Source organism: Myotis lucifugus, unplaced genomic scaffold (assembly GCF_000147115.1).
Source record: "Myotis lucifugus unplaced genomic scaffold, Myoluc2.0 scaffold_470, whole genome shotgun sequence".
NCBI classification, from domain to species: Eukaryota; Metazoa; Chordata; class Mammalia; order Chiroptera; family Vespertilionidae; genus Myotis; species Myotis lucifugus.
Genome location: NW_005871518.1, coordinates 452,648 through 479,122, shown reverse-complemented (window position 1 = coordinate 479,122; position 26,475 = coordinate 452,648). Strand labels below are relative to the sequence as shown.

Below are 26,475 nucleotides of genomic sequence, written 5' to 3'. Positions count from 1 at the left end.
AACCTCTGCTCCTGTGTTTTAACAAATTCCTCTGGGCGGCTTAGATGGAGGCCTGCTAAGTCAGGGAGGAAAAGCACATTTCCTGAGAGCCGACGTTGTGCCTCCCGGATGGCCACCTACGGGTATCCCTGGCAAGACGAGGGGGCTCAGGTGGTATTTGCTGATGAACTGTCCAATGGTTGCAGAGCTAGTAAGCAGTGGACTAGGTATTTGAACTCCAAACCGTCTGGTTGTGGGTCACATGCTCTGTCTCCTGCACCCTCAACACAGGCCAGTGGTTCTGAGTGTGGTCCCCAGACCAGCAGCATCACCATCACCTGGGAGCTTCTCAGAATTACACATTCTCAGGCCCCACCCAGACCACTGACCCAGACACTCGGGGTGGGGCCGGGGCCGGCGACCTGTGTTGTAAGAAGCCCTCCGGGGATTCTGATGCCGGCTCAAGTGCGCACACTGCTGTCATCAGGCATCTCCCCTGCTGTCTCTCCCAGCTCCCATTTAAAAGATTAGATCTACATGCTCCCTGATACCGCTCTCTTCCCAAGGATCTCAGTCCCCAGAGTCCGGATCTGCCAGGTGAGTGACTCCTGATAACCGCGATAGCTTGCATTTGTTTGTTGACGTGTGGGCCACTCGTAAATCAGCAAATGAGATAGTGTTGGTGGAGGGCCTAGGAGGGGGCCCAGCAGAGCAGGAGGCTCAAAAGGCAGTAGCTGATATTGCCTCATTTAACCTTGATTTCAACTTTCTAGGGGTCGGTACTCACAATCCCATTTTATAGGCACAGAAGGTGAATTCTCTAGGATGAGTGACAGGTGAGCTCAGCCGTCCTCTAGAGAGAGGACCTGAACTCAGGTTGGTGCAACTGCAGAGCTTGAGCTCTTAGCCACGTCACTGTGTCAGAGGCCCTGAGTCCCAAGGGGTCTCTCCCTGGAGGGCAGGGGTCCTCGGAAGGTAGCTATGGGGCCAGAGCACAGGTGACAGCTGTCCCATGTCAGGCTCCCTCTCTCCCTGGTGATGGGGAGTCAGTGAAGGGCTTTGAACAGGCTCTGGTTTCTCATTTAGAAACAACCCCCTGGCAGCCCTGCCAAGAATAACAGGGAGAAGAGGCAGGGAAAATAGTGGGAAGTAGCTGTTGACCTCGTCCAGTCTGAGAGACACAGAGTGAGGAACTGTGGGATCCGACGTGTCCGAATCCAGGACCATACAGTGCCCCAGAGTCCAGTCTTCCATGCAAGTTTGTTTCTGCTGGTCCCACCCGCCCAGCTTCACTTACACATCTCCATCCGGAGTCTGTGGTGAATGAGCTGAACGCTTAGCAAACTCAACATGTCTCGGCCTTCCTGCTGTACATACACCAAGCGCTAATTTCAACTCTTTCTCACAGGCTGTTTGACTTAAGCCTCGCAAACTTACGAGGTAGATGACAGTGTCCCCATTGATAGATAAGGAAACTGAGGCCCAGAGAAGGTCAATAAGTTGCCCAAGGTTGCCCAGGAGTGGAACTGCAGTCTGACGGAATTCCGTTCCAATCTTCCAGCTTCTTTCTAGGCCTTAACCTTCTCCAAAGCCATCTCGGCACCCCCAAATGTCGGAGTGCCCCAAACCTTCAGCTGATGGGTGATATTCCTCACTAGCCCACTAGCTGAAAGAATGCATGTGTATTGAAAAATCTTATGAACACAAGCCCACAAAAAGGGCACACACGGGATATGCAGGTATCTCATCATTCTCTCAACTGGTGTGGCCAGGCCTCTGACATGTGGGCCTCTGGAGTGGGGTCAGCAATGAAAGGCTCAGGCAAAGACCCTCATCGGAGGCCCTTGGGTGCAGAAACCCACCAGCAACCTCTTGCCAGGCTCCCGCTCTTACAGGTGGGCTTGATCCTCTGGCCCTGGGTCCCCGGCCACACTGCCTTTCAAAATCCCACCCCACCCCATGACTGATTTACTCTAGATTTCAACAGTCCTTCGGGATGCTTCAGAGAAAGAGCTGGGGAGTGTCTGAGTCCCCAAGAGGTTCCTGTCTCTCCAGGGATCCTGAGAAAACTACTTCTCAGCCTAATCGGGTGGAAGCTGGGTCCTTAATCGGGTGGAAGCTCAACCTCAGTGCTGCCTGTCCCCACCCTCCAACCAAGTGGGCAGATCACAAGATTGGAGAACGGACTCCAGGGGTGTGGAGAAGGTGCAGGTACGGGAGAAGGTGCTGGGGCTACCTGGAGGAAAGGCGACGTTGGCTAGTGCACACGTCACCTTTTGTGCTAATTAGTCTCAGGGAAGGTGCTGCCTGGAACCCTGGCATGGGGGTGGGGCCGGTTTCAGGCCCAACTTATCCTTCTGGTCAGATGCTCTTGTGCAGTGAACAAACTGGCCCACGTACCTGGTGGCCCTATTGTTGGCCCCAGAAAATAACTGGAGAGAAAGTGCCATTTTTCCCAGGGGGTCACCAACCACACTAGATTCCCAGGCACTATGCACCTCCTTCTGTAAAATGGGGATAACAGTAGAACCTACTGTACAGGGTTGTAATGACCTACTGTACAGGGTTGTAATGAGGATTAAAGGAGTGCCTGGCAAATGGAAGTTGCCATTATTATTATTACCTATAATAATAAAAGCATAATATGCTAATTAACCAAGCAGCCGAACATCCTTCTGGACGACCTTCCAGATGAAGCCAGGGCTGCGAGGACCAAGGCAGGCCTCCAAGGCTGTGAGAGTCAAGCCCCTTGCACAAATTTCGTGCATCTGGCCTCTAGTTGTTAATATAATGATTCTCTTCTTTCTGTGTACTGGGTGGCCTGTTACCACAGTGACCTTTCTAGCCTAGAGACCATGCCCAATGTCACCAAAGGTTAAAAGTCATAGCTGGCAGCAGAAATCCATTTTGGGAAAGGCCCCAGGTAGCTCACTTCCTGACCCTCTCTCCATGCCCGCCCCGCCCGGCCCTATCCTCTAAAATTAGCACTTCATTTGTGAAGCCACCACAGCCCCCAATCTATACATCTCCATATAAATACGCTGCCTTCGGAGCAGCTGTAAAATGCCATTAATTTTGGGAAGTGCTTTGCGGATGGCATACATATTTAACAGCCAAAGCCCAGAGCATTAAAATGGTGCTCGCCTTGGTAATGTGTCTCTAGACCTCAACATTTCCTAGGGGGTAATTCTGAACTCCGCCAACTACTTATTCATGGACTATTTCACAATTTATTACTGCAAATGTCCAGACAGCCAATTCACAAGCTCTCTGGGCTGCTAATCGATTGCTCGGTGAAGGTGCCCTCAATTTCATAACTTCACGCTCTCCTATTGCTCTGGGAGCATGGCTAAAGGAGCAGGGGTAATATTTCTCTTCAACAAGTCACAGGAAACAGAGGTCCAGAAAAGTAACCTTTCTGACTTTTCGTTGCCAGGGCTCTTAGTCTAGTTTGTCTCCGATCACTTATACCGACGTGAGAGCCGGGCCCCGTGCTAAGCTTCTCCCGGAGACAGGACCTGTGGAGTTAGAAGAGGGGCCTTTGGGGGAGGATCCAGGGGTCAACTGCCTAACAACTATGTTCCCACTCTCCTTTCTGACTTAGGCGTTATCCACACACATGTACATACACTATCCACACAGAATGTGCACAGATGTACACACCATGCCACGGCACAAACACACCACATTCTCGAATATTCTGTCTGCCTAGCCCTGCTCGGACAAAGAGGCCAAGGACCCTGGACCCAAGGCCTTGGTTCTGCCCGTTAAAACCAGGACAGAGTACTGGGTGTCCCGCCCTCGCTGCAGGGGGTGGGGGGGGGGCTGGAGTGGTCCCTGGCCTGGGATGGTTCTCCCAGCCCACATCCCGGCCTTCCTTCTCTCCTCTCTCTCCAGCTGCTGGATACCACGATCTGCCTGCCTGGCCGCTGTGTCTATGTGGGTCATGATGTGCACACGGCACACATACACCCGTAACCAGACACCCATATCCAGACACCCGTGCATACGGTCCCACACCCACACACGTGCTGATGTGCATACTGACACGGCTGCTCACTTCAGCAGCCAAAAGAACACTGAACCTTCAAAAGCAGGGCCCCAGGAATGAGTTGGGCGTGTTTTCGCAGTGTGTGAGCTGAGGTTTGGGTGGATGAATTTTTCATGAATTCATGGAAGAGCTGAACCAGGACAGAGGCAGGGGCTGGGCAGGGAGCGGGCGAGAGGGCAGGCTTCCAGGCTCCTGCTGCAGCCGCTTTGGCCTCAGGAATGAGGAAGGCTGCCTGCAGCAAAGAGGGACCAGAGAGGGTGGGGTCAGGGCTCTGCCCATCTGTGTCCAGGCTAAGGTGTCCCTAGCAACTAACCCTGGGCTCTCAGATAGGGAGAAGGTAGCACACACAGAGATGCTGCCTTCAGCCACATCAAGATTCTAGAGGTCTCAGGCCAGCCCTGTTCGTGAGGGGCAAACAGTCGGATCTTCCTGTACTCTTGCTTTTACCTGCCTGTCACTCAAAGCATTGTTGCCCTGGCAACACACTTCCAGAAGGGCAGGGGCCCAGTGCTCTCAGCGGGTGATGCTGGCCCTGCTTTCTGGCTGCCAAAGCACAGGGCTGGGTTTTCAGCCAGAGCAGCTAGGGCTGGGCCTCTGCCCACAACTGGCACAGCTGCCCCAAAGAGCTCAAGCCTGGGGCACCCCAGGTCGGGGACACGCGAGCCACACCGAGACTTTCTGGTACACTCTCTGGAAGGTCTGGGCCAGCTCTAGGTCTTCAGACTAGTCCTTGTGTGGGAGTGGGCATCTCAGTCTCTTGGAAGACTCCGAGGAAGGACATCTGGGTCAGCAGCCATGGGAGAGGTCAAGGCCACGGGGCCAGGGCTAGGGAATAATCGTGGTGTCAGGGCCAGGAGCTCAGATGTTGGCCAAGGCAGGGGATGAGGTGGTGGCTGGGACCTGGAGTTTTACCTATAGGTAGGAGACTAGAGCTATGAGACTAAAGCTATGAGAGCCTCGCGTTCAGGGGCCAGTCAGGAAACAACTAGATAAGAGGCATCCACATGTAAACAATAGAGGTTGGTGGGGTCTATGGAGAGCCAGGGAATGCCCACCGGGCCTGGAAGGCATTCAAGTGCAAGTTCAAAGTTTATAATGCACCCTGTGCTAGAGATAACCTCTGTGACCATGGTCAGGGGTCAGTCTGCAGCGAGGCTCAGGGACAGAAGCAGAAGTTTTCTCTAGAACTGTCATTCTGCCCGGCATAAAGCCCTGTGGAATACTGTATTAAGCCCGCGCCTCCTGGGGACTGGATTTGTACTCAATAATAATGTGAATTAAGAACAACAGCAGCTATCACTCAGCGTGCACTCTGTGCCATTTGTACTTAATAATCATTATTCCTCTCAACTCTAGGAAGTAGGTACAACCATTACCACCTCTCTTTTCCAGTTGGGAAACTGAGGCACAGGATGGTTAAATGATTTTCCAGGTCACAGAGCTCGTGAACAGTCAAGCCAGGACTCAAACCCACAGTTCTGGGATCTTAACCATCATCACACAGTCTTGGCCCTGTTCTGCTCACACTGCTTGTCCCAAAGGACTGGGGGGCTCATGTTGGCCTGGGTGAGTGGCAGTGGGACCGATGGAGCTGTGTCCAGGCTGTGGGCCAAGAGGGGCTTCTCTCCTTCCCTGTCCCTGGGAGCCTGGGAGCCAGCGGATGCTGCAGGCGGGAGGGGCCTCTGGTGAGCCGCTGAGTACAAGCAGGTCTGCAGCTTTGCAAGAAGCTTCGAGTACTGACCAAGAAACTTCGGGAAGAACGGGGACATCTGCTGGATTTGGCCTCTGCTAGGGTAGAAAAATCCCTCGTGGCCTTGCCGAAGGGACTTCTGCCCTTGAAACCAGGCTGCTGCCATTTTAATAAGAGAACCCTGTGTCTTTCAAGGTGGGTTTGGCATCATTTTGGTGTGTTATGTGTATAGCGCCCCTCTGCCCGCTAGAATATTGTTTTGAGCCTGAGTCATCTTAGCTCATTTATCACCTCTCCTAATTTCTCAGAGCAATACTAGTTTCACCTTTTTTAATCTTGTCGTGTGAAAAGAGCCTTATTTATTGATAGCTCACGTTCCATGCAGCTCCGCTTTTAATCTTTTACCACCTTCGTATTATTTCATTTTTACCCTTTTATATTTTAGCTTTGTCACACTTTTATCCTTTTGCTTCCTGACATTCGGGATTTACATTTCTTACCATGTCTAGCTGGAGTGTTAATTATTTATTTTCCCTTTTCATCTTTCTTGATAGCGTTCCTTTTCATTTTTCCCTTTACTATTTCCCTTTTAACCTTTTTATTTTGTTCTCTTTCCAATCTCCTTGTATTTTTTATATTTTTATCCACATCAGTGTTCCTTTAATTGCTCATCAGTCTTCACTCTAATCTCTTTGCTCTTTTTAATCTTTTAGAGTTTTGTGTATTTTTTCTTTTTAACAAAATCTCCCCTGTTCCTAATGAGACCTTGGGACTTACTGGTTGTAAAGTCTAATTTTTATATATTTTTTAGTTAACAAAAAGTCGATCAGTAAAGGCAGGCAGGCAGGAAATACAGTTGTCAGAAGAAGATGCCAGGGGGGCCTCACCCCAAATTGGCGGGAGTAGGTGTCTCCCCAGTCCTCTCGTTCTGGCTCAGTGGCCTGTCCAGAACCCCTGGTAGGTCCCTGTCACCTTAACATGGATCCTCTCAGTCATAACCCTGGAGACCAGGGCTGAGACCCACAGGCCACAATTGCTCCCTAGAGGCCGATGGTGCCCCTGGTGTCTGCTGCTCACTGGGCCTCCTGGGAGGATGGGGTTTACATCCCTTCCCGCTCCGTGGTACCCACCACCCAGCTACCAAGCACATTGCAGGCGAATCCATCCAGTGGGGCTGAACTGCCTCCGGTGGGAGGTGGGTGTGGCCAGCCTGCACGTGGGTGTGGCCAGCCTGCACGAGCCCTGTGGAAGGACCAGTATGAACAGAGCGCTTTTATTGGCTTGTTTTATAGAGAATGATCTTACCACATGGCCCTTGTAAACATCTGGCTTTATTATAAAGAGAAGCTGACCAGGGCGAGAATTGTCCTCAAAGGCTCTTTGGTCAGAATCCACCAGGCTGTGCCCGAGCTGCCTCCCCCCACCATGGCCTAGCGTGGGCCCCAGAGCAGTTCTGTGTCCTGAGAGGGTGGGTCCTGAGCCTCTGATCATGCTGGAGGCTGAGCTCCAGAGTACAGAGACCCCAGCAGACCCCCAAAGCCTCTCCTTGGGTTGAAATGATCAGAAGAAGGTGGCACTATTCAGTCTGGGAATGGAGGGAGGACGGCAGGTAGGGTGACTGTTGCCAAGAGCAATAGGGCAGGGGAGACCAGCGGGAGGGCCTTTGCTCAGGGGACTGAGGTGGAAGAGGTAGACCCGAGTCCTGGTTCAGACATCAGGTCAACTCCTTTCTTCCACTCCTTCTACTCAGACTTCAGGGTTCAGGGTGTGGGTGGGTGAGATGTAAACACACAGGCCTCTGCAGGCCTGGCCACCAGGTCGCAGGTTGGCTTGAGGGCCGAGTGCTCTGGCTTTGGGAGGAGGCCTCTGGCCTGTGGCCCTGAGCAGGGCTGCTGTGTTCCAACCACCCACAGAGGGCTGTTTTGAGCAACCCTGAATGTGTCCATTTTCCAGTTCCCCACCCCATTTCCCAGCCCCCCAGCAGCTTCATAGGAGGTGCCTGGTCAATGCTGGGTGGGGCGATGGAGGGGTCTCTCCAGCCCCGATGGCCAGCCCACCCCCAGGCCAGACAGTCCCTCCTGCAGGGCTGCAGGCTCTTACCAGCACTGTGGTGACGACGAGTGACCGATTTGTCAGAGAGTCGGTGACGTTAGGGCCTCGGCCTTTGGGGACCTCTGTGATATTGAGCCCCTCGGCAGGACTCCACACCCCAACCTGGATGGACAGACAGACAGGGAACAGGGTGCTGAGTCCTCATTCTCTCCATCCTGTTCCCACATCAACAAGCCTATCATCCTGATCCCATTCTTCATGGCCATGGCTAACATGTTTGAAACTAACCTTTCTGACTGCCTACTGCCTCCCTCATCCCAGGAGGAGGCCCCTAAGTCTCCTGAATTCTCCCACATCCCCTTGGTGGCAAACCCTTCACAGCTGAAGGGGAGATGCAGAGGGAGAGGTGGACACAGAGGGAACTCAGTGGAAACCATCGTGGGTGGAGCAGATGCCATTAGGAAGTCAGGGTCAAGGTCAGGCCCTCCCCTGGGACAGTTACTCGGAGCCTGGTGGGCTTCCCACCTCCCTGGGAAGACCCAGGCAGCCAGCTGCTCACTCACAGGGTCTCAGCCCCAGCGGCAGCTCCAGAGCCCAGGACAGGACCTGGAGCAAGGGAGGGAGATGTTCATAGCACCTACGGAATGAGTGCAGGGACAATGACATGGGTCACATACAGGACGGCAGGCTGGGCAGGAGACTGGTCTTGGTATCTGTTTGGGGGATGGCAGGACAGAGTGGGTGACCCTCACTGGGGGCCTTAGATGCTGCAGGGATTTGTGGTTTTACTTCCAAAATTGGCAGATACCCTGGGCAAGGCAGCTTAATCTCTGTCCACACAGTGCCCTTGTTGCTATCAGGCCTGAGCCCGAGGGAGACAAGGAAAGATCAAGTTTACAAATCATTCTAAAGCCCAGGGCCTCTTAAAGGTCCTTTTGGATCCAACTCTGGCCTGCCCTGCCCCAATCTCAGCTCTTCTCTCTCAAGGACGATTTCAGCACGTCCACCCTGTCCTTGGCCCAGCTGGGGGTTCCTCAGAAACTTAATCAATTAAACAGAGAAGCTGAGTGCAAACATCCCATTAAGAGAGCTGTGCCAGGAAGATAGCAGCGAGATGCGTAATTATGCTCGGGTAATTCTGCCTTAATCCTCCCAAAGCCACTGGCTGGAGCTGGCTGGATCAGCTATGACCCAGCTTAGCACACAGAAGTGACGGTATGGGAGGCAGAGTGGCTGTGTTGGGGGCTCAGTGCCCTCTCCAGGCAGGATCTGTCTTCGCAGACCCCCCCCCCCCCCCAGGGCAAGAGGAGAGGAGACAAGGAGACAGCCTGGAAGATGCTCTTCTCTCCAGTGGCCCGAGCTCAGCACGAGGGGCCCTAGCAGCACGTCTGGGTGCAGGGGCTGCTCAACAAACATCTGTCTAGAGGCCAAATGAACAGCAGGAATCTGTGCCCTAGGAACATCTATTGAGCTCCAACGGCATGCCCTGCTAGACACCAGCTGCCACGGGGATGTGAGACAGTGAGGCCTGGGGGGAGGTGGGGGCAGCCTGCAGGGGCTCTCTGCCCGGAATCTGAGATCAGGAGCCTCTGCAGGAGGCCTCTGCGGGTCCACCTCAGTCCAGGTGCAGCAGAGAATGTTTCTCCAGTGTCAGCTGTGGCCAACTTGTGCCAGTTGCGGGCAGAGGGGTGCTGTGGTGGGCTCAGTGGGAAAGAGCATTCTGATGACCAGTTACTGATGCCAGCCACAGGTACAGGAGCGAGAAGTGGGGCATGCATGCCATCCTTAGAATTTCAGGCTATCCTCAGAGATGGACGGCTGAGAGAGCAAAGATGACATGGCTACTTGGATGGATCCTATATTGCAATAGTGCTGCCCGAGGAGGAAGGGAGCTCCCCAGCATGGCAGAGTTTAAATAGAAGCGGGAAGACTGCTGAATGGGAACTCATATGCTGTGTATGATCAACTGGCCTCGCAGATGTGAGGAGCAGAGGCCACAGCCTGTCCTCAGGGACAGATGCTACATTCGGCATGAGAGAGTCGCGGATTTCTGGTGACGTTTCCCTGGCCACCTCTCCCCAGTACAGTGACCCCGTGAATGTGTGGGAAACTTTGGAGTGAATGGAGTAAACCTTGGCCACAGGTACAACCCAGGAGTCAGAGGCCACTCCCGCCACCAGGACGGTGGATGGCAGGGGTGAAGGCCAGAGGTGCAGGAGGGAGGGGGTGTGACTGGACCATGGGAGTGCTGTTGGGGACAGTGGAGACCAGGCCTAGAGAGGAAGGCTGGGGCATTTTGAGAACCTTAGAAGCTGGGAGAGGGGTGGAGCTTACTGACTCAGGACTGGGGAGCATGGGCAGGTTCAGAGCAGGGCAGAGCTGTGTGTTGGGAAGCGTCACCTGTGTGTACACTCGAATGGCTGGAAGGCTCAGGAGGGAGGTGGAAAGAAAGCCAGTGGGAGTGTCAGAATAATCTGAGGAAGAGGCCTGACCCAGGGCCGGCAGGGAGATGAGGAATCAGGGACTCCTGCAGGCCCACAGGCACCAGTGCTGGCCCTGACTTCCAGGCCTCTGCTCCTGCATTTTATACACCCCGCTCCCAGGGTTGGAGAGGTGCCCTGGGGATACCAGGGACCAGCCTGCAGTGGGATGAGAGTGTGGCTGAGCTCCGGGCCCGAGGTCCAGGGAACACTGAGAATCAGGGGCTAATGTTAGAACCCACTTTGCAGTCCCGCAGCCTGATGTCAGAATGTGCTGAAGATTCCCAGCATCAGAACTGGCCCCTTTGCAGACATTTCTACGGCAATCAGCTGGGAGTCCCCAGGCCCTGGTGGGCCTGCTTTCTTGTCCAAACTCCCTGGAATCATACAGGCCTCAAAAACCTAGGGCAGTCCAGAAACCACATGCTTCAACCCCTCTGCAAGAGTAGGAGTCACCTCCAGTGTCCCAGACAAGCAATTGCTTTGCTCAATTTTTGCTTAAATGCTTCTAGAGACAGTGAGCTCACTACTCCCCAGGCAGGCACCTGTGGTCCTTAGAAAGTTTCCCTTACCCAAGGATATGTCTGTCTCTCTGCCCCACACAGCCCTGCAGAGACTTAGTCAGTCTGTCTGCCCCACGAGCCTTCTATCCCTTTTCTACGTTAAACATCCCTGAAGGCCCTTGCTCCGATGGTTTGGGTATCTGCCGTGGCCAGACCACTGGGTTCCGCATCCCTCGTGTGACCAAGGCTTCGTGTTCTCTGAAGGGCCAAGGCATGGGCCACACTGGGTCGGCTACAATGGGCCTCGCCCCTCCCGCTCTGGCGCCCCACGCACCTTCTCCAGGCCGTCCTCCTTCAGACTGATGATGTCCAGATCGAAATCGGTCCGTAAGCCACTGGTTTTGTTGAAAACAATCCGTCCAGTTAATCCTTCCCATTGAGCCTGCCGGAGAGGAGAGGGCAGAGCGGCAATTCCTCGGGCTCATAAATCATCATTCGGTACAACTGTACAATGCTTCATTTTAATTACTCCTCGCACTGATACTGTTCCCCCAAGACCATGATTAATTAATAATCACCTCCATCATTGCTCGGGCTGTGGTGCGAGCCAGCGATTTCCATAAATTCTATTATGCTCTTTAGCCAGCTTTACATTTGCACCTTCCCGTGTACAACATCGATCTCAGGCGCGCTCAAATGAGCCCCCGCCTCGAAGCCACGAGAAGGGGAAGCCCGTGTCAGATCCCCGGCGAGGGGCAGGGAGGCAGGCGGGCAGGGCAGGCGAGACCTGCTGAGAGGCAGAGAGGCCAAGGGGCCAAGTCGGCTGGGAGACCAGATGCCCGGAATGGCCTCCAGAGAGCCAGGGAGATGGAGAAGGTCACTCCTGCCACCCCAGCCCCAGCCCTGTGGCATCAGAATGCTAGAGCCAAGCACAACTGGCTGTGTGATTGGAATTTCATTGCAATCTCAGCCTCGGTTTCTTCATCTATAAAATGGAACTAACAATAGCAGCCACCTCACCAAAGTGCGATGAGGGTGAAATGAGTGAATCCCGTAAAATATTTGGAACGGTGCCCGGCACAACCTGAGGCCTGAATGAAATGGTAGCTTTTCATGAGCATCATTCACACAGCAGCAGACATCGGTTCAGAGCAGGTTCAGGACCCGAACTGAGAAGAGCGCCATCTTCTAGATCAGAGGCGGGCAAACCACCTGCCCGATACCTCTTTTTGAAAACAGTTTCTTAGCTCACGGCCTCGCACATGTGTTCACCTATATGTATAGTCGTTGGCTGCTTTTCTCCTACACCTTCAGAGCTGGATAGTTGCTACAGAGACCGTCTGGCCTGAAAAGCCTTAAATATTTACTATCTGGCCCTTCGCAGGGAACGTGTGCCTGTGGGCCCTGAAAGTTAGCTCTGCGCGGCGCTAACCTCCACAGCAAGCCTGGTGGTGATGAACCTGCTTTACAGATGAGGAAGCAGCCCCAGAGAGGCCCCAAGCTCAGAGTGGAGAAGAGGGCGAGCCAAGCTGGAGGCAGGGTCCCAGGCCCCCCCTGCCTCAGGCGGAGGGGTTTCCTCCTCTCCCTCCTTCTTGGGGTTAGGACACAGCGGGCACACAGGTAAAAGCTAGGATGTGTGGCTTTCTGTGTCTGGGGAACAACAAACCCACACACCCTGGAGTCCTTGGGAACAAAGGTGAGCTGGGATTTCAGGGAGAGAGGAACCCACAGCGGCTGCCTCGCCCCGAGGGCCCAGAGCATGGACGGGAGGGGAGGTCTGATTATGAGTCCTTGCTTGGCTACACTGAGCTCATCACTGCACGCTGGGGCCAGGGTCCCTTACAGGTTCTGAGAGAGGCCCAGCTTTTCCCCAGCTGAATGGCTGCTGAACCTCTGCTTACACTCACACTTGGACACACAAATTCACGGGTTCACAGATTCCTATCTGTTGATCTGAAAGGAAAACTCTTGGGCATCCATAGGCCCCGGAGCAGCTCGAAGGCGCTGGAAAGTCATCCTGACGAGCGCCCAGCAGGCAAATGGGTACACTAGCCGGCACCCTGGGGCTCCCAGAGGCTGTCAAACAAGAGGTTAGAATGTGGGCTTTGCGCTAGGACTCTACTCTCTGAGCTTCAGGAAGGGAAAATTACCTACTTCACAGGCGTTCAAAGGTGTATAAAGTGCTTAGCACAGGGCCTGACAGACAGTAGTCCTTACTTATCTGCAGATTTGCTTTCCACGGTTTCAGTTACCCGCGGCCCCAAAATATTAGATGAAAAATTCCAGAAATAGACAATTCATACGTTTTGTTGTTGTTGATTTTTGTTGTTACTCCTCGCCCAAGGATATTTTCCCATGGAATTTTAGGGAGAGTGGAAGAGAGAGGGAAAGACACAGAGAAATATCGATGTGAGAGAAACACATCGATTGGTTGCCTCCTGCACAAGCCCGACCAGGGCCCGGACTGGGGAGGAGTCTGCAACTAAGGCATGTGCCTTTTGCCGGAATCGAACCCGGGACCCTTTGGTCCACAGGCTGATGCTCTATCCATTGAGCAAAACCAGCTAAGGCCTGCATATGTTTTTGTTTTTTTTTAACCTAAATTTATTTATTTATTTATTTATTTATTTTTTAAAATATATTTTATTGATTTTTTACAGAGAGGAAGGGAGAGAGATAGAGAGTTAGAAACATCGATGAGAGAGAAACATCGATCAGCTGCCTCCTGCACATCTCCCACTGGGGATGTGCCCGCAACCCAGGTACATGCCCTTGACTGGAATCGAACCTGGGACCTTTCAGTCCACAGGCCGACGCTCTATCCACTGAGCCAAACCGGTTTCAGCGACAATGCATATGTTTTTAATTACCCATCATTCTGAGTAGCATGATGAAACCCTCCCTTTCTTCAGCATATCCGCACTGTGTACACTCCCCGCCTGTTAGTCATTTAGCAGCAGTCTGCGTTATCAGATCGACTGTCAAGCCTCCGCAGTGCTCGTGTTCAAGGCACCCTATTTACTCACTAATGGCCCCAAAGCGCAAGAGTGGCGTTGTTGATGCTGGGAATTCCGATATGCCAAAGAGAAGCGGCAAGGGCTTCCTCTAAGTGACATGGTGAACATTCTCAACTTAATAAGGAAAGGAAAAAATTATATGCTGAGTTTGCTAAGATCTATGGTAAGAACGAATCTTCTACCATGACATTGCCTAATTTACAAATTAAACTTTAGCACAGTATGCATAGGGAAAGCATAGTACATGTAGGCTCGGTCCTGTCTGCGGTTTCAGGCATCCTCTGGGGAGGGGGGTTTGGACCGTATCCCCTGCAGATAAGGGGGGGCTACTGTATGCAGTCCTGACTAAGTGGTATATACTATAATTTCTCCTGTTGCTTCCTTGTGGGAGCTCCATTGGATTAGGGCTGGCTCTTGGCTGCGGGGTGGGGGGTCCCCTGGGCTAAGGCCCGAGGCCTCAGTAGAAACCCTGTCGCAGAGGACTGATCTCTGCATGAACTCATTCTGTTCTCATCCCGATCCTGCCAGGTGGGTGTCACCACTGCCCCCATTTTAAAGCCATGGGCACTGAGGCTCAAAGAGGGACTGAGCTGTGCAGGCCCCAAGCAATGGTGGGCAGATACCCGCTGCAGGGGCAGGGGCAGAGCTGGAGAGCATGGGTCATCGCTGCCAGGGCGAATGGGAGATTTATGGAGCCCAGGGAGCCGGAGGGAGTTGGGGATGGAGATTAGAGATGTGTCAGAAAAGGAGAAGACCACCGTGCCTGACCTCGAGGGGAGGCTCAGGCCAGCTCCCCAGTCCCTCCGCCTCCCTCTGGGCCCAGTGGGCGCCCACACCTCAGGCTTTCTCCGGGTCCCCGGGGAAATCACAGCAGGTGCCTTCAAACCTGCACTGTGGAGGGGAGCCTTCCCCCTTGACAGCTCCAGAGGGATTAAATGCCAGCAGGTGCACTGCCTGTCTGTGGGCGGTGGGCAGGGGCAGGGCCTGGGCAGGGAGCCACTGGCAGCTCCTCCCCGTGACATTTCGCAGCCCCCCCACCCCTTCCAGCCGAGGCTCCGGACTCGCTAAATGAAAGATGCTTCACACGCTCTGAACTCCGGCCTGGCATTTTCCAGCTCCTCTCGGAAATGCCAAGTCTTTAAAATGATTTACTGTCATGCAGTCAGATGGGGAGGCGGGCAACTTGGAAATGGTCCGAGGATAGACTGTGCTGGGCTCCGGCAGGGCACCTGCCTGGTCGTGACCAGCTGTGGGACCATGGGCCAGCCTGTGGCTGCCCTGGCTCTCGGTCTCCACACCGAAGATAAGATAGAGATGCTTCTGAAAGGGCTCTGTAAAGGGATGTGAGTGGTGGGGCCATTCACTGGGCCGGGGCCAGGAAACAGGGGCCGGGCACACCTCCCCGGGCCTGCCAGCCCCTGGAGGGAGAAGGGGGCTCCCCTTTCTATGGCGTGGATAGTGGCCATTCTGCTCCCATCTGGGCTTTACCACTGAGCCTCAAGCATCCCAAGGAGTGAGGGTGAACAGAGTAGTGGGGGGGGGGCGTCCCTGAAACTATGAGGCTTGGATATCCTCGTTAGCTAAAAACCCACGAGGAGACAAGAAGCCATAGGACTGACAGTCGTGATGGTAGAAGCAATAGGCATAGCAGCCAATCTGTTCAGCACTGCTCTATGCCAGGCGGTGTCCTGGCTTCACACATACGTAACACACTTAATCCTATAACCACCCAGGTATTATCTCCATTGTACAGAGGAGAACCTGAGGCACAGAGAGGTTCAGTAGCTTGTCTAAGGTCACACAGCCCCAAAGTGGTTAAGCTTCAAAGCCACTTTGGTCTGGCTCCTAAGGGTCCCAGGGTTGTGGCTGGAGTCAGCAGATTCACACACTCGCCTGTGGCTACTTAGCTGGAGGCCTGCTGAGGAAGGAGGTCTCGGGGGTAGGAGTCAGGCCTCAGAGAGTCTTGAGAACAAGCCGATGATCGCCTGGGCCAGCCAGGCCTTGCAGTGGCCCATCAAACTTCCTCTGCAATTTTGAGGGAATGAATGAGAAGGGCCCACCATGGTCCTCTTGTACCAAAACAGCGGACACTGGACACCACGGCCTCACGTGCTCTCTCGCAACGACTCTGAGAAGGTGTTTGCCAGGTGACAGGACTGATGCTTGGGGACATTTAGGAACTTGTCTAAAGCCACACAGCCAGGAAGAGAGAAACTCCACAGGCACACGCGTCAAACTCTCCAGCCTGTGTCTCATCCCCGTTCCTGTAAGCGTCATTCTGAAATGCAGGAAGAGCTGTCACTGGCCTCATCCCAAGCAGTCACAGGAGGGAGGGAGGGGCCTCCGGGAAAGCAGCCCTGCCCACTGAGGAGGCTGGTGGCTTCCTTCGCTCTTCGCCCTCACAGTGCTGCCTTCCTCCTGGGGTAGGGATACAGGCATGAACGTGATGATGTGCTGGACGTCTGCCTGGGTGCGAGCTCTGAGAGTGCTGGGCTCATCTGCGTTAGCGCCCTGCCTGGCACCCCACAGGCCCACACAGGTATCTGTTGAATAAGTGAACTCCCAAGGCAGCTGGCTTCATTTCTGGTCCATTGTGGTTGCTACAAAGGGATGGTCTATACAGAGCCACAGCCCTAAGTGCACGTGCTGCTGCCCTGGACACGGTCACTCTCTCTGACCCAGGAGCTCCCTGCCCAGACCTCGTCCCCCTGAAACCTTCTTCATCTACCGTATACTGGGACCTGACTGGGCCCGCCCTGGGGGCTCTGTGCGCAGTTTTCCATTGTCTTCCCAACAACGCTTTGTAGCACACTTTCTTACTATCTTCAGGACACAGCCGAGGAAACTGAGGATCCAAGAGTTGGTCATCTCAGCCAAAGTCACTTAGCCAGTTGGGATGGAGCCAGGGTGCAAGCCCAGACCTCAGCTCCCCCATCTGTAAAATGGGGACAATAAACAGCCCTCCACCGTTTACAGGACAGCGGTGCTGGAGAGAGTCCTTGGAGATAAAAGCAGCCCCGTGTGCTTCCACGGCCGCCTTCTCAGCAGCAGGACAGGCTTCTGCTCTCTGGTTCCTTGGAGTCAGCTCCATGGATGGGCCTTCTCCACAGTCGCCGTGGTGCCAGGAGAGCTGGTCCCGATGGGGACCCTGGCTGGGAAGTTGGCTGGTGGGCCCGTGACGTACAGAGGAGTTGGTGGGGCTGACAGCTATTCACCGAGCCTCCTCTGCCTTTGCACTGCGCGGAGCACCTTCCATGTGGCCACCTTTCATCTCTGTACCGCGTTGTACAGACGAGACACCCAAGGCCCAGCATGGTTCCTGCGTTTGCCCAAGATCACACAGCCAGAGGTAAAGCCCTTCACCTGCTGTACGTGAAGCCCGTGCTGTGTCCTGCTGGCAATGCTGACCACCCGCTGAGCACCTACTACGTGCCAAGGACAGCCTCTCCATCACCCTATAAGATTGGTCCTGTCATGGCTATTTTCACTCAAGGAAACTGAGGCTCCGAGATGTAAGGCAACTTGCCCAAGTTCAGGTGGACTGAACATTGAACCTGACTCCCAAACCTGGGCCCTTGACCGCTCTGCAGCACCAACAACCTCCGGGGAGATGGCCCTGGTGGGGGCGTGGGGGGCACTTACCTCCTTGATGAAATTCATGAAGCGGCCGCCGAAGCGCCACGCCTTGTGCCGGTGGCACTGCAGGGAATTCACGGTCATCTGGGGTGCCCGCTGGTAGCACACGGACACGATGTGCACGGCATCATACAGCAAGGCGGCGTCGGTCTGGAGGGAGGGTGCAGGGCCTGCCTGAGAACAGCTTCCGAGTTCTCCGCTCCCCCTGCCTTATCCCCTTCCCCTCCCCCCAACAGGCACACGGGGGGCCTGGTGAGAGGCCAGGCTTGGGTGACCCTGCTGCTCTGCAGACACCTGACACCCTTGTAGCTCTGACCTTTGAGCAGTCCCTCTGCCCCATCCCCATGCCCTGCTGCTGTCTGGGCCCCCGCACCATCTCCTTCCCGCCTCCCCAGCCTCTGCTGGTCACACCTAGGACCCACTGGGCTTATTCCAGCTCTGTCACCAGCTGTTGACATGTCTGCACTCCCAACCTTGGGATGGACTATGTCTGGCTCCCTTGTGTCCTGGCCCCTAGCCTAAGGTCCTGCTGACCTAAGAAGGAGATTGGTAGGAGGGAAGTAAGAAACAGGGAGGGAGGAAGTGGAAGGAGGAATGGGAGGGAGGAAGAAAGGGAGGGAGGGAGGGAGGGAAGGAGAAAGGCGAAGGGAAAGGGGAGCCCTGGGTCTGGCCCCCCTGCTGCCGTACCATCATCACTCCGTCTAGCAGCCCGGACTCGGCCCGGGGGGCTGCCTGTAGCCGCTCCATGGACCACTTCTCCACGATGGCTGAGACATGGGGGTTGTCCACATTGAGGATCCGGAACCCTGTTAGATTCACCCCCGAGTAGCGGTAGGGCTCCAGGTCTAGCGCATAAAGATCCTGAAAGAGAAAGGTTCGTGGAAATAAAGGTGTGTCCACCGTGAGCTCCTGCCCACTGCCCATGCTCCCTGCTGCCCCCCAGAGCCCTCGCTGCAGCTTCCTGCAGGGCCCGAGGTGAGGGGGCCCCATGGGAGCACTGCACTTAGAGTCGACAGGAACCCGTCTGCCTGGTGGCCAACCCCATGTGTTCACTGCCGGGCCTCGAGCAAGCCGTTCTGACCATTTCTTCATCTGCCTCCTTTATAGGATGTGGTGCAGCAGTTCAGGCCCAATGCCCGGCCTCCAACAGTAGCTGATGACAGTCAGGATGGTCATTTCCTCCGACGGGGAGGCCCACTTCGTGCTGCTGGGTCTGGGCATCTCCACGTTACCCTGAGTAAGGCTGAAGGAAGGATTTTATTCCCCAAAGGAGAGTATTTTATTTTATTTTATTTATTTTTAACATATTTTATTGATTTTTTACAGAGAGGAAGGGAGAGGGATAGAGAGTTAGAAACATCAATTAGTGAGAAGCATTGATCAGCTGCCTCCTGCACATCCCCTGCTGGGGGTGTGCCCGCAACCAAGGTACATGCCCTTGACTGGAATCGACCTGGGACCCTTCAGTCCCCAGGCTGATGCTCTATCCAGTGAGCCAAACCGGCAGGCAAAGGAGAGTATTTTAAAAGTGTCCTTCCAGGGACTCAGAGTACAGCTGCGCTTGCCTTCTTCTCTCCCCTGCCCCCCAACACCACAGGCTCCATCCTCACCCCTGCCTCCTGGGAGCAGTGAGGGTGGCCAGCCTGTCTGTCTGGGGGCCAGGTCACATCCAGGTGCGTGGGCAGGCCCTCGCCTAAGGGGCCAGGAAAACAGGCCTGAATGCATGGGGCAGCCCAGCTCCAGGCCCCTCTCCCCCACCGCAGCTCTGGGAAGGGGGTGCAGACACAGAGGGAGAAGTCGGGTGTTTAGCTGAAAAGAGGTGGTGTTTGGGGGGTGGTAGCATGAGGAGCAGAGCAGTACTCTGTCCTCAGAGCAGAAACTTACCCCAAACTTGGAAATAAGGCAGGAGAGCAGCATGGAAACATGGTTTACTGCCCACCTGGGACTGTGCGATTCTCCCGGAGAACACACCTGGGTTTGCCTTCACTCTCAGCTACTGGTTCAAGGCCCAGACTCGGGGTTCACTTGTAGATTTTTGTTCACAAAAAGGATCATCGCCACGGTTGTGGTTTTATGGCCCTGCAGGACGTTAATCCGTTTTGTATCTAACCTAGCAGCCGTATTCTATGTTTTTTCTCATCAAGTACCTGAGCACTCAGCCCCTCACACGCTCTTTGAGCCAACATTGCCATCCTCCTGCTGCCCTTGTTAACCAGTGGGTTCCATCTTTGCCACATGTTTCATTCCATAGTCTGTGTTTTTAACTGTTTGAAAAAACAGACTTTGACACTCGAGGTTGGTCCCATCCCACTGGTGGGCAAACGGAGTCTAAAGGTCATTGTCTGGGCTCCTCCTCATCTACTGTCTATTCTTCCCCACACTCTCCCCTCGCCGTCCTCGCTCGTGGGTCCTCGGACTTAGTCGCTCCATCCCATGCTGGGAGGGTGGCTGGGACCCTGGCTAAGCCTCTCCGTGGTACAGACATCGGGGGGGAGCACCCAGCCCCACACGGCCCAGCTCTGGTTAAGGGGATGATGGCTCAGGGAAGACGATGAGTGATAGAACCTGGAGCCACAGAGCAGCGCTCACCCTGTGCTGGCTGCCTCGGGTCTCTGAGATCTTCCTAATCGATGCTAAACTCATTCTGTTCTCCCGCACCGTCCCCCCCCGCCCCCCAATGGCCTCCTTCTGGAAGGCATTGTGTTAATTTCCTCTTGGAAGGTTTAGGGAGTAGGGGAGAGGCTTAGACAGTGTAGTCCCAGCTTTGCCGAAACAAATATGGCCCTGATTCTAGGCCAGGATGGGGGCTGGGGAAGGGGCTGGGTGGGAGCAGGATGCAGGGTGTTGAGCAGATGGGAGATGGTGACTGAACTGGCCAGAGGGTGTCCATATGGCCTTAATATCCGTGGAAGTGGAGGGTGCTCACTATGCTCAATCCTGCACTGGAGTATAATCAAATCTTTTTAAAAATTATTTTTTTAAAATATATTTTTATTGATTTCAGAAAGGAAGGGAGAGGGAGAGAGAGATAGAACCATCAATGATGAGAATCATCAATTGGCTGCCTCCTGCATGCCCCACACTGGGGATCAAGCCGGCAACTTGGGCATGTGCCCTGACTGGGAATGGAACCATGACCTCCTGCTTCATAGGTCAACACTCAACCACTGAGCCATGCTGGCTGGGCTGTCACTGAATCTTCACAGTCACTGTGAAGTGGGCACTCAATAGTATTCCCTCTGCAATGAGGAAACAAGGCCAGAGGGGTGAGGGGAGCTGCCTAAGGTCATAAAGCCCATAAAGGCGAACAGAATGTGTACCCAGGTCTGTCCCCATGGCGTGGTGGAGCTGGCTCACCCTGGCTGTGGCTGTGAGAGCTGATTGTTAGCACTTCTCCCCGAAGTCACACTGGTAGCTTCCTATTGGCCTCCCTGACTGCTCCTCTACACACGTACGATCCGGTGGGTCAGGGGCGCTTCTGCTCTTCTCCTGGGGCCTCTGGATCTCACCCCACTGAAAACAACTGTCTATGTCTGTGTCTGTCTCCCCGATGAGCCCTTGAGCCAAATACTCTCGTCAACTGAAGTAGAAGGAAGGCTCAGCACTGAGTAGCTCTCCGGGGACCGAACCATCACTGGGAAGAGCCCGAGGTGGAGGGACTGGTGCTTCCCATCCTCCTCTGGGGGGAGCCCCTCTGGGGCTGGGCGTTAGGCGTGGTTTGGTAAGTCACTGGGGTGGAGGATGAGACCCTCCAGGGGCTTGCTTCAGAAACAAGAGATCTTACCTGGACCACTTTTGAAGGAAGTGGGTCAGGAAGATGGAGGGATTTTGTTTTGCAAGGGGTGTCTGCAAGTCTGGGGCCAGAGCTGAACTGCTGGGGCCACAGCCCTCCTCACTCTGCCCCTGCACAGGCTCAGCCTCTTGTCCAATTCAGTGTGGACCTGACACTAAGGCCTGAATGATGCCAGAACACTAGCCTGCCGAGGGCCTCTGTGACTGGTCCTCCCTCCTCTAGGACCAGAGGACAGCTGGATCCCGTGGAAAGGGTGCATCTCTGGCTCCGGTGGCCGCTGGCATGCTGGTGACAACAGCCCTTCTGGTCTCCAGCTGCAGCCTTCGTCCTGGTGACGCCTACACAGAGGCTGGGAGGGGGCACGAGGGGGAGGCAGTGCTGGGGTCACCTTCCTCCTGTCCCCTCAAGCCTGGGCTTAGCTGCAAAGTGCTGTGGGGCTCGGGGCACCAAATGTGCCTTCCCTGTGACCTGAGGGCAGGGACAACAGGACACTGGCAAAGAGGCCTCTCTGTCCAGCTCCAACGTTTGGATCCAAACTGCCCCAGGCTGAGACCCCAAGTGCTGTACACAGCGAACCGTGCGCAACCTTGCTGCTTGGCAAAAAGTTGCTGTTCTCCGTGCCAAATGTTGACACACTGAATTCAGTATCGACGAGGGACCTTTTAGAGACATTCAGCATAACATAATAGGCTAATTCATTAGCACCCCATGGGTCTGACTGGGTGGAAGCTGAAGCTCGAAAACATCGCCTTAAGGAACGACAGATGAAAATATCTTCCCCGTGATATAACTGTTATTGCAGGGAAGTGGCATTAATTGTGATTGCTTATCTATTAATTTATTATAATTCTTCCTTCACCTCCAGGCTTTTACCTCCACATGCCATGTACCAGGGGCTCAGCTGGGGCTGGTGAACGCGGGGTTATCTGGGAACGGCTCAAAGCTGGCTGGCTCAGATAATGGCAGCTGGGGTAATTGAACCGTCTTCTGCGGGGGAGAAGTGAGTTGGGAGGATTTTTTAGAGACGCAGAGCAGGTGACATGGGTTTTCTAATGGGAAGGGGATACATACCAAGTGCCACTGCCGTTCAGACACAGCCACAACTGACCGCTGGGCAGAGGCGGAGCCACTGGGGCAACACTTCAGCCAACAGGGCTGCAAGGAGGGTCCTGGAGTTGGAGCTGGAAGCAGGACACGGGCAGGGGAAGAGGACCCAGGGGACATAGCCGATGCCCTGGCACGTGGGGGGCTGCTGGGAGACACCCTGAAGCTCCCCTCTCCCCGACATACTCCATGCAGAACTATTTGTATGGCGGGGGCTGTGCCTCCCTGGTGCGGTCTGTTCTCCTGGGCTCTCAGAGGGGCGTGGGGAGGAGGGGCAGTGGGTGGAACAGCCATGGGCTAGACCGGAAGTCAGGAGCCCAGGCCTCTGTCACTGATTTGCTGTGAGATTCTGGGCAGATCACTCAACCTCTCTGGTCCCAGGCTTTCCCATCAATCCACAGGGAGCACAAACTCTGCTCTGTGAAGAGGGAAATCAATGATGTGGAGAAAGGGCTCTGGAACCTGTGAAGTATGGGTGCTGCTGGGATTTGTGGAGGCTCCGTTACTCCTATTAGTGTCAATCACCAGGCCTGGACCATCACAGCCAACCACGTGGAATCAGAGCCGGCCAGAGGCCGGGCAACATTCCTGCAGGCTCTCAGCTCACAGGCTTCAGCAGAGCACATGGAGCTGGGCACTCCCCGCTGGAAACAATCCTTGCTCCGCCCCTTTCTCGCTGAGCGACCTCTCTGAGCCTCAGTTTCTATGAAACTGGGGGAGCCAGACCTCCCTGGAAGAGTTGGATTTGGATGAGATGAAGTATGCTGAGTACACAGAAAACACTAGCAGGAGTTTATTTAATTAATTGATTTAACTCATACAGGAGACTAAATGCCAAGCACTTTCCTAAGTGCTTTACTGATGTCAACATATTTAATGCTCAGCATAGCCATCCTACGGGCAGTACTGTCACTGTGTACTTTTATAGCAGGGGAAACGAGGCACAGAGAGGTGAAACGAAAGAATCTCAATTATAACTCAGGCAGACAGACTGGCCCCAGAGTCCAGGTCTTAACTGTTGCTGTGATGGAGATATTGATAATTTCACTCATTACTTGCTACTTGGTATTGTAGTCATTCATTCAGACTTTCGTGAGCACCTACTATGTACCAGGCGCTATTTGGGCACTGGACATATAGAGGTGAATAGGGCATGGAATCCAGGGACTAGGGGAAGAAGGTGCCTGGTCTCAGTCACCAGCTTGGGGGTTCCCTTTCTCCTTACACCACCCTGGCAGGTCCCCGGGTCTGAGCTCTGGATCAGGAGAAGGAGCAGGATGGCTCCAGACCTCTGCCTTAGGTATGGGGTGCAGTGGGTGGGGGGTGGAGGGAGGGTGACAAGAGTGGTGTGCTGGTAAATGCTTAATAACTAGCTCTCAGGGGAGAGGGGGTAAAAACCCCTTACTTGTAGCTTTTGCCAACTTCCGAGGTATGAATGCTCCCACAGTGGCCAATTTCAAGCCGTCTATGTGATATTACTAAGCGTGGAGTTGGGAAGAGATGAACACAGTCAGCTCTCACAATCAGCCAGAGCGCGCCAGCTCCAGCACTCCACTGAGGAGCTAATCTGCCCCTTAGCCTTGGCCTATGCCGTTCCCTCTATGTGGCATACCCTTCCTGCTTTTCCTTGGTAAACTCCCACTGATCCTTCGAGGCCAGTTCTAGCATCTCCTTTCCAGTAAAGCCTGCATCACATTTTCCACCTCCCACTAGGCCCTCAGCATCTGGCATCTCTTTCCACTGTGCCCCACGGGCATCTGTCCAGGCCTGTGATGGCACAAGCCTGCTCTTTGAGCTGGACATAGAGGCACAGACCGGACAGGATGGGAGCTCCTTGAGGGCAGGGCCTCGGTGCCAGTCATCTTGAGCTACTCCACTGAGCGCAGGCCGAGTGCTGAATGGATGAAGGAGCGCAGTGGGAGGCCCGCAGGGCTGTGGCGGCGAGGCGGATGCAGACTGCGTGAGCTTGTTTCAGCAGCAGGGTGGTGAGAGCGCTGTCCCTCACCCCAGACCTGGGCTGGGTGGGAGAGTCCATCCCAAGCCTGTAAGGTCAGAAGGCGTCTGGACCCAAGGCCGGGTGTCTGGGTGTTGGTGCCCCTTTGGCACAGGGATCTCTTTATTCTGCTGATCTCAGACCACAGCTAATTATCCTAATGGGTTTAAATGGCCCTAAATGTTTTCAGAGTTTGGACAGGACCCATCTGGAGCCCGCAGGTGGGCTGGCCTGGCTGACAGTGAGCGGGCAGACTCTGGCATGGTTGCTATAGGAATCCAAAGTGGCCATGCTTGTCGTTTCTAGAGGCCTGAGACCTGCGTGGGGAAGGGTGGGCTAGGAGCCGAGGGTCAGCATAATGAGAGCTAGTATTCCTCTAGCTCTTTCACGCCCGGCACTGCTCTCAGCATTTACTTTATTAACTCACTGGGTCCTCACAACCATCCTAGGAGGTAGAAGCCATTACTATGCCCATTTTGCAGAGGAAGAAACTGAGGCAGGGAGGTTAAATGACCTCCCCAGAGTCTCATGGCCAGTAGGCAGAGGGGCTTCTGTTCATGCTGGTAGGTTCTGGAGCCCCTGCCCCCCTTCGTCACACGTAATGTCACTTCTCCACATAATGTCACTTCTCCACATAATGTCACTTCTCCAGGTGGGTGGGCCACTGAGACATCTTTGTGCCCTCACCCGGGGCCACACCTACAGCCCTAGGAAGGCAGCTCCAGCCTGGACCTCCTCGAGCTGCACTGGGCTGACCTTGTTCCGAGGGAGCCCCACCCCGACCCATGCCAGGGCCCAGAGGTATGTTACCAGAGTGGTGAATATGAAGTGGTAGTACTCGGTCATCATGCCCATGGCCATGCTCTGCGGGGAAGCAGAGCGTCAGCACTTGCAGAAACAGCCGAGCAGCCCCACGCCCCACCCCCCGCCACCCCAGGGGTGAGGACTGGGCAGGGAACAGCCTGGCTGTGGCCTGGGGGAAGGTTGGCCCACCGCAGTGATATTCCCCGAGACCCCTCCACACCGTCAGCATGACCGGCTGGCAGACAGCGGTGGATTTCACCCAGGAGTGAGCAGCAAAGCCATCCGGGACAGATTAAAATGCACGCTCTCAGGCCACACTCTCTAAAGATTCCAGATTCCGCAGGCAGGGCAGGGCCTGGTGGTCTGTCTTTGTGGGAAGCATCTCTGGGCCTCCACACGATCCAAGACACCTTTTCAAGTGCCCTGGCTGCCCTCAGCTGAGGCCAGCACCACAGCTCTGGAGAGAGGTGTCCAGGTGCCCAGCTGCCAGCAGCCCTGCCGGCCCCGGAGGAGGGTCTGTCCTCCTTCTCCTCCTCCTTTTCCTCCTCCCAGGAAGGGCTGACCACAGAGCAGGCCACGTGGCTGCTGTGGAATGACTCCACGCCACCGGGAAGTCTACAGTATATACATTGCATGTATTTTATGAGAAGCCTGTGATCTATAACACTAATGATCATAATGCATTTTCTATGGAGCGCTTCGGGCTGCTGGCCCACAAAGTGCTCTGAGCGAAGACGGTCACTGGTCAAGTCCACTTAGAAAATGCCGCACGCTCTCGCCCCCTCTTAGGGATGTACAACCCACACCTGCAGGGTAAAGGCCCAGAGAAGCCCTCAGTAGGCAGTCACGCTTATCTTTGTTTAGCTCGGTGTTCAGCGGAGCCCAGAATCTTCACTTTAAATTACAGACGTTTTCAAGCCGGACCGACCTGGGAGTGAGTTGGGACATGCAGGCTGGGTGACCGAGGGCCCATGGCCTTCCTGGGAGCCTCAGTTTCCTCACCTGTGGACTGGGTACAACAACCGACCCCACTTCCCAGGGTGGGGGTACAGGCGGAGCTATGGGTACTGGCTCAGAGTGACTCCTTGGTAAACCAAAGCCACAACTGTCCTTATTATTGCTGCACACGCCGGGAGGAGAAGGGGCGCCCTGGGCACAGATGGCTGGGACAGTGGGGGTTAAGGGGCTTCTGGGGAGTGCTGTCTCCTAGACGGCGGCTTTAAAGATGTCCCCACCAGTGCTGACCATGAGACGGCACCGGGATGAGCCCTTCCCTTCCTCATCTCACTGAACCCTCCACGACCGTGTGCGGCAGGGACCACTCACTCCACCCACAGAGGAGGGGATGACCAGGCCGCTTGCTCTTGGCAGGA

General features: G+C 54.7%; 1 protein-coding gene across 1 annotated transcript in view; it reads right to left on the bottom strand.

The window, feature by feature from the left end:
* The window catches only part of GRIK3 (glutamate ionotropic receptor kainate type subunit 3), a 62,459-nt gene that overhangs the window by 29,468 nt on the left and 6,516 nt on the right, over nucleotides 1-26,475 (bottom strand). The window contains exons 4-8 of the mRNA XM_023744519.1: nucleotides 25,109-25,162; nucleotides 18,096-18,269; nucleotides 17,415-17,558; nucleotides 11,090-11,197; nucleotides 7,821-7,934 (exon numbers count right to left, since the gene is read on the bottom strand). Of these exons, the coding sequence (XP_023600287.1) occupies nucleotides 7,821-7,934; nucleotides 11,090-11,197; nucleotides 17,415-17,558; nucleotides 18,096-18,269; nucleotides 25,109-25,162 (594 nt within the window). The remainder of the gene's footprint in view (nucleotides 1-7,820; nucleotides 7,935-11,089; nucleotides 11,198-17,414; nucleotides 17,559-18,095; nucleotides 18,270-25,108; nucleotides 25,163-26,475) is intronic.